Here is an 8,230-nt window from a genome sequence, read left to right on the forward strand (position 1 = left end):
TTATTAAGGGGTGGAAGGTTATCAGGGAGAGCCAGGAATGCAGATTTAATCTTACAATCAGATCAAAATGACCTTATTGAATAGCAGTGCAGGTTTGTACGGCCAAATGTCCTAACCCAACTGCTCCTTGGTTAATCTATCTTCTGAAAGGAAGGTTGAAAGTGAAGTGTGTCTCATGTATTCTCCAGTAATCAGTATAGGATTGTTACAGGTTCATTGCCAAAACTGATCATGGCAATTATTTAGGTATGACGTTTTTGCTTATGGAACAGATAGTCTTAGACATGACATTAAGAGATGATCGAAGCCTATTGAAAATTCATTTCCCTTTTGCTATAGGCTGTCTATCTATCGTTAAAAAAAAGTCACTAAAGTAATTCAACTTCCTGGAAGTGGAAATTAACAATCTAAGGCCACTGTTTACAGGCTAAAAATATTTGATCATATTTCTTCATAGATTAAATAATTATATAGAGGGTTAACACAGCAAATATAAATATTTAATAAAAAATAATTCAAGTAGAGTCAGTCATCATTAATATATTCTTTATATTTCAACAACACCTAAAAGCTAACTGTTTTGATGAGTCAGATCATCTCCCAGTAAATCTTCAACCTTTTGTATTTCATTTGGATGGCACAAATTTCAATCTACATACAGAATTCAACTCCCAAGCTATCTTAAAATCTGAGCAATTACAGCTACTGTACACAGTCAGTCCCTTTTCCTCACTTGAATAAAAAAATACTGTGGACATGGGAAATCTGAAACAATCTGTATTCTGAAGAAACTTAGCAGGTCTGGTAGTGGGTGGCGAGAGAAACAGAGAACGTTGAATCCAAGATGACTCTTTTTCAGAACTAGAAGAAAGTGAGGACTGCAAAAGCTGGAGAGTCCATCGAAACGTGTGGCGCAGGTCAGGCAGCAACTGAGGAACAGGAGAGTAAATATTTCGGGCATAAGCCCTTCATCAAGAATGTGGAGGGAGACGCGGGCTGAGAGATAAATAGGGAGGATGGTAAGGTAGGTGGGATGCCTTTCCCACAGCCCCATCCCACATTTATATCTCAGCCCCCTTCCCCCTCCACAAATCTGATGAAAGGCTTATGCCCGAAACATTGATTCTCCTACTCCTTGGATGCTGCCTGACCTGTTGTGCTTTTCTAGCACCACTCTTTTTGATTCTTCATCAGAACTGTCCTGAACTAACCTCATTAAATAAATGCATTTACATCCATCCTTAAATAAAGAGATCAGTACTCCTAATGCAGTCTCACTAATGCCCTTTGCAACTGAAGCAAAACCGCCTTACTGTTGCATTCAATCCCCTTGTAATTAAAAATAACATTTTAATAGCCTTGCTAATTACTTGCTGTACCTGCATTCTAACCTTTTGCAATTCTTGCATTAGGCCATCCAGATCCTTCTTCATCCCAGAGTTCTGCAGTTCCTCATTGTTTATATAATATGGTTCATTTTCATATTTCCCTCCGATTGGACAATTTTCACATATCCCACAGTTCACTCAATTTGCTGGATTTTGCCCACTCACTTTACCTAATTATATTCTGTTGTAGTCTTATGTCTTCCTCACAACTCAGTTTTATTTACTAAACATTATCTCATCAACAAATTTAGCAACAAAACCTTCAGTTCCATCATCTAAGTTATTGATATTGATTGTGAAAACTTGATTCCAGCACTGATCTCTGTGGTAAACCACTCATTACATCTTGTCGACTAAAAAATTACTCATTTACGTTGAATCTCTATTTTCCATTAACCAGATAATCTTCCGTCCATGCCACTATGTTATCCGCTACATCATGAGCTTTCATTTTCTGTCAACAGAGGCCAACCTCCCATCTATAGAATCCATCTACCAGGCCCGCTGTCAAGGAAAGGCCGCCAGCATTCTCAAAGATCCATCCCACCCTGGCAATGTTTTTCTACAACCTCTACCAGCAGGGAGAAGGTACAGAAGCCTGAACACATGCACTAACTGGTTTCGAAACAGTTTCTACCCTACTGTTGTTAGAATACTGAATGGACAACAAACTCTTAACATTTGCCTGTACCTGTGTTTTTGTTTTTGCTGCTGTTTACCTATTATTTACTTATCTATGCTACTTACCTCTGATCTGCCTTTATCGCTCACAAGACAAAGCTTTTCGCAGTGCCTCGGGACACATGACAATAAATTCAATTCAAATTCAAACTCAGAGTTAACATAGTTTTGTAAAACAAATAAAGTTTTACCAATTTGTTTGGAGTTCTTTGATGAATAAACGTGCTGTGGATAAAGAGGAATCAGTGGATTTACTACTCAGAAAGCATTTGGTAAGGTGCCACAACAAAGGTAAAAGCAATACATTCTGGGATATTTAAGGCTGAGATAGATTCTTGATCAGTTAAGGATGAAGGATATGGGGAAAAGGTGCTGGAAAGTGGACGTGAGGAATGTCGAATCAGCCATGATCTTGTTGAATGGTGGTGCAGGCTGGAGGGGCCGGACGGCATACTCTTGTTCCTATAGTTTATGATCTGATTAAATGATGCGAGCTAGAAAATCTGTTACCTTCCAATAATTAAGCAGTCCTTTACAGCTCTACGCATGAGCAGACATGTGGTTTTATTTCGTCCAGAATCCATGTAATTCTTCAAGCAGAGAGATATTTTGTCACTCAGAAAAAAAATCCCAAATTCTGAAGTTCTAAGATGCTGGACTCCCTTGTATTTCCTTCTGCTCTAGACTCTCAGTCCCTTTTAGTCCAGTGGCAGCTTCACTCTGCTGCTTCAAGTACTGCTCCAACAAAGCAGCAAGGTGCACAGGGCCAGACTGTAGAAGCTGGCATGTCTGAGACGTCATAAGCGTCAGGCCGCTGACAATCTCCCCACGGACGACCTGCATTCCTGGGAGTCTGGAATAGTTCACCACTCCCTGTTTGCTGAAGAGTACGTCTTCAATACAAGCACCTGCACAGGACGAGACAGCACAATCAACAGGGGCATATTTTAGCATCTTCTACATTCTGACACTGCTGAAGATGTCAGTGATCAATGTCTGTCGTTAGTCTATTACAGACATAGAAATAACAAAGAAGAATAGAATGCATTCACATAGTAAATATGATGTAAGGAAAATATATATGATATAAGGAGAATATATATATGACACAGTAAAATTTCCCATGAGCATTGTCAGACAAAATTCAATGCTAAAATTGTGAACTTTAGAGCAATCAAGGGTCATGGGGAAATAAAACAGGAAAGTGTAGCTGAGACTGAGCAAGCTCAAGGTTCTGTACAGTCAACTCCTGCTCATAATTCTTAAGCTTTTAAGTAAAACTTAACACCAAGCCATATCAGGAGAAATTAAAACAGATGACCAAAAGTTCAGTCAAATGTTAAGAGTTTAGTTGCCAGTTTAATTGAGAAAGAAAAGGAGGAAAGGGTGTTGGGGGTGGGGGAGTAAGGTTCTGAAAGGGCAATCCAAAGCTTTGAAGCAAGACTTGTGCAGAGATCCTGAAGGATTATGGGATGTGGGGACATTACATACAGGGCAAAACCAGAGAAAGATTTGAAGACAAACAGGAGAATTTTAAAACCAAAAAAACCACTGGACCAGGAGTGATGGACACTCAGTAAGGGTGATTGGTGAATGTAATTTGGTGAGAAAATCCCATATTGTAGACCACTTTAAGAACCACAGGTCCTCCAAGCTCTATCCCACAACATTTTTCTTAAAATATGAAACCGATGTGATTTACATCTACACGGATAAATACAAATCACTTCCATTTTCAATCTGAGGACTCTGTTTCACAGATAGACCATTTGATTACCAAAATAGTTTGTTTTTAAAACAAACTACGTGCAATAAAGAGAAAGAGCACCAAGCCAGTTATAAAATCAGAATAGGCTTTTAAATGTATTCTACACACTGATGTCAGCATTCCCTTTTACTACATGGAAGTGTGACCAGAAGGTACAGGCATGGCAATCAGCCTCTGTCAATGCTCAAACAAAGCAAGAGCTGAAACCCTCTGCAATTAAACAGGTTTTAGTGAAAATCTGTGTTTCACGGAACAATGTAAGCATGAAATGTATGCTCTTATCTTTTTGCATAAAATATCTTCTTCAGTCTCAAGGTGAAAAGCGATTGCTGGACTAAACCTAATGGTTCTGTGAAAGAGAGCACATAACCTAATGAAACGTGTGTAATCAAGTTTAAGAATCAGAAGCAACTGGAGACTGCAAATAACTATGGTTTCAATTTAACCCGAGTCCTGCCATTGCTTGAGAGTAAGCCTTACCCAGTAAACTGATCTGAGTTGTATTGCGTACAGTCTGCAGAAGCTCTTTTGCTTTAGGCTCCTTACTCACAATAATGATATTGTGACCAATAAACAGAGGCAGCAGGTTCCTGTACTTGGTATTTCCAACATACGAACGCAGAATCTGAGACAGAGAAACAATCAATGCTGTTACAAGGGGTAAGGGGAAATATGACTCCACTGAGACTTGCATTTATATAATGTTTACAATGTTTAAATACCACATACCGACCTGATAAAAACAGGCAATGTTTACACAGCTATACGATGCACGGCCAGCTTTACTGATATCAGTGTCGAGCTTAGCTCAGTGGTACAACACAAGGTTGTGGTTTAAGCTCCTCTCCAGAGACCATTTCATAGCTTGGTCACAATTCTCCTTTCCCAATACCATTGGAGATCGACTGGAACTTTTTAAAACCTTTGTCAGTTTTGTTTATAAACAGGACGTGGGCACCTTCTCTAACTGCCCCTTGAAATAACTAAGTGACTCGTTAAGCCATTTAAGAAAGCAGTGAAGAGTCAATCACAATGGTGTAGGTCTGGAGTCACATACAGACCTTGTGAAATAGCTCAGCTTTTAAAAAACCATGTCACTGATTTAATTAATTGTCAATTTTACTTAGTTGGCATAACTTAAATTGCTGCCATGATGAGATTTGAACCGAGGTCTTCAGATCATTTGCCTAGATCTCTGGATTACTAACCCTGTAACATAACCACTACACTAACGTAGCTCATATCTTTAAATGGGAACTATTTTTCTTTGTGGATTGTTGCCCATCTCTTCTCAAGAGTGTAATGAGTAGGGAGAGAAAAGGAGGAGAAATATCTAATGGGCAGCATGGTGGCTCAGTAGTTAGCATTGCTGTCTCACAGCACCAGGATCCCAGGTTCAATTCCAGCCTCGGATGACTGTGTGGAGTTTGCACAATCTCCCCGTGTCTGCGTGGGTTTTCTCCGGGTGCTCCGGTTTCCTCCCACAGGCCAGGTGAATTGGCCATGCTAAATTTCCCATAGTGTTAAGTGCATCAGTCGGAGGGGAATGGGTCTGGGTGGGTTACTGTTTGGAGGGTTGCTGTGGACTGGTTAGGCTGAAGGGCCGGTTTCCACACTGAAGGGGATCTAATCGAATCTAACAGCTAAAGGGAGAACCAGCTATGAAGCAAACACTGCTTATTTGGCAACAGTAATTCTGGAAATGATATTAGTTACAGAATGATATATAGGATGCAGAAACCTGGTTAGGGAAGAATTTCATGCGAATATCATGCTTCAGTAATCTATGGCGAAGAAGTTTCAGGTCCTCTGATTTGATGGAGTTGTTCTGGAAAACTGTAATCATTTTATTCTCATTGAATGTTACTTCCACCTCGCGCCGGAGGAGTTTCTCAAAACCGGATGGCTGAAGGAGAGATTGACACACAAAAGTTATCTATGGCATTACAGCTACAAATAGGAAACGATGAAACATTGTTCAAAGCACAGGAAAGGAAGATGCCTTTGTTAACAGCCCAGCTCTGTGTACTTTTGTGTTCAGCTGAAATCAAATCAGCTGCTCATCATCCTGTTCTCTTGAAATTGCTGCAGTCCAGTTTCCCAGGTATTTTTAGATTTAGATTACATTAGATTAGATTACATCACAGTGTGGAAACAGACCCTTCGGCCCAACAAGTCCACACCGACCCGCCGAAGCGTAACCTACTCATACCCCTACATTTACCCCTTCACCTAACACTAGGGCAATTTAGCATGGCCAATTCACCTGACCTGCACAATTTTGGACTGTGGGAGGAAACCGGAGCACTCGGAGGAAACCCACACAGACACGGGGAGAATGTGCAAACTCCACACAGTCAGTCGCCTGAGGCGGGAATTGAACCCGGGTCTCTGGTGCTGTGAGGCAGCAGTGCTAACCACTGTGCCACTGTTTTCCAGGCAACAACAGCACCTTGAGCAGAATCACAGCCAAATCCAGATATTTTCTGCATTGAAATTAGCAGTGGTGCCTCTCCCACCAGGATTACTAGACAAGGATCACTAATGAAAATCCTGATTAATGTTTCCTTTCTCTAACCCAAAGGCACTGTATTCCTACCTGTCCCAAAATTTATTTTAGGGCCCTCCTGGTTCCTATTTCTGAATTCCAAACTGGATAGAAGATTTATTAACTACACCCGCAAATTAGGATTAAATGTTTTGCTGTGGAAGGGACATGAAACAACAGTTTTTGCAACTGGAGATCACTGAAATATTTCTGTGGCTCACAAGGATCCTCTTGTGGTGAAAATAATGTACTGCAACAGCATTCACACTATCCCACAATATCTTTCTCTTTCCAGTGTTAAGGGGATACATTCCCAAAAAGATCTCTTTCGGAGGAAGTTTTTTTTCCAGATCTCATTAGAAAGAAAATTCAGATTTCTCTAAGATCAAAGTATAACAAGACTTTTGTCATCCTTGTTTACAAACCCCTCTATAACCTTCTTCCACTCCGCTGTATGTGTGACCTCCTCCAGCCACATAAACTTCCAGGTTATCTACACTGTGCTAATTCTGGCTAATTCTTGATCATTTCTGATTTTAACTGCTTCACCATTGGGAATAATGCCTTCAGCAGTCAGGTACATAAAATGTCTTCTTCAGCTCTTCTGTTTCTTTATTCTTCTTCACAACACAATACTGAAATCCTTTTTTTTGACCAAAATTTGGTCTATGTGACATGGTGTCAAGCTTTGTCTGCAAATTACTCTCTGTAGGAAATTTCAATTTTGTATGCTTCACAGTAATCTTGTTATTAGTGATCTGAATCAGAAATGTGAGTGTAAATTGTGTAACACAAATGGAATTTATTGGACCAATGGCCTCTCCTTAAACCTTATTTTCTCAAAAGACTATGAATGAAAGCTCCAAAAGTGGGCAACATTCCTGCTTTCTCTATCTTAATTCTGTTGTGCTACAAAGGAACACTGCAAGTAATTGTGCCCCAGCACCTGTGAGCAATAGTACAGGAGATCTATCAATAAAAGTAAAATGTGAGTATTGTTAAACAAAAACACATTTTGGTTAAACTTTTCATCTTATACTCATCAGGACAATTCATGATAAATGTCAAAGGATAAACAGCATTTATACTGTAGGGATGGAGAGTGCTGATCGGTCAGCAAGTTGACTGACTGGTAGACATTGCCAGGGAAAATGCATGAGTAAATGATGACTTACAGTTACCTAACAAGCTTTGTTTAAATTTCAAACCAGAAAACTGCTGTCATCTATTTTGTTGAGTTGAAACAAGGACAATGTATATATAAGTTCTTTCTAATTGTGAATAACAAGTCATGTGTATTGATTATGGAGTTCCCAGTACGTGCAAATGTGGCACAGTAATACACAAGGTCCTGTTCTTTGCAAATGTAAAAAGTTCACAAACTTCAACTGTTTCAACTCAACAAGTTAGAGTCATTCTATGATTTATTTCTCTATCTATTTGGGTATTAACTTGCCTCATGAAAAATTTACGAGGAGAAAGTGAGGACTACAGATGCAGTCCCATCCCATATTCCCAATTCCTTTGTCTCCACCGCATTTGCTCCCAGGAGGACAAGTTCCAAAACCGTACAACCCAGGTGGCCTCCTTCTTCAAGGACCGCAATTTCCCCCCAGACGTGGTCGACGATGCCCTCCACCGCATCTCTTCCACTTCCCGATCCTCTGCCCTTGAGCCCCGCCCCTCCAACCGCCACCAGGACAGAACCCCACTGGTCCTCACCTACCACCCCACCAACCTCCATATACATCGTATCATCCGCCGTCATTTCCGCCACCTCCAAACGGACCCCACCACCAGGAATATATTTCCCTCCCCTCCCCTATCAGCATTCCGAAAAGACCA

The 8,230-nt window shown here is 40.4% G+C and overlaps 1 protein-coding gene across 3 annotated transcripts in view; it reads right to left on the bottom strand.

Annotated features, from left to right (window-relative positions):
• Positions 1–2,144: 2,144 nt before the first annotated feature.
• Positions 2,145–8,230, bottom strand: part of mrpl10 (mitochondrial ribosomal protein L10) — a 10,011-nt gene continuing 3,925 nt past the window's right edge. For all 3 annotated transcript variants that reach the window (XM_043674877.1, XM_043674879.1, XM_043674878.1), the window contains 3 exons: positions 5,579–5,743; positions 4,318–4,462; positions 2,145–2,977 (listed from right to left, as the gene is read on the bottom strand). In XM_043674877.1, coding sequence (XP_043530812.1) covers positions 2,715–2,977; positions 4,318–4,462; positions 5,579–5,743 — 573 coding nt within the window. In that variant the 3' untranslated portion in view covers positions 2,145–2,714. The remainder of the gene's footprint in view (positions 2,978–4,317; positions 4,463–5,578; positions 5,744–8,230) is intronic.

This window comes from Chiloscyllium plagiosum, chromosome 33 (genome assembly GCF_004010195.1).
Source record: "Chiloscyllium plagiosum isolate BGI_BamShark_2017 chromosome 33, ASM401019v2, whole genome shotgun sequence".
Classification (NCBI taxonomy): Eukaryota; Metazoa; Chordata; class Chondrichthyes; order Orectolobiformes; family Hemiscylliidae; genus Chiloscyllium; species Chiloscyllium plagiosum.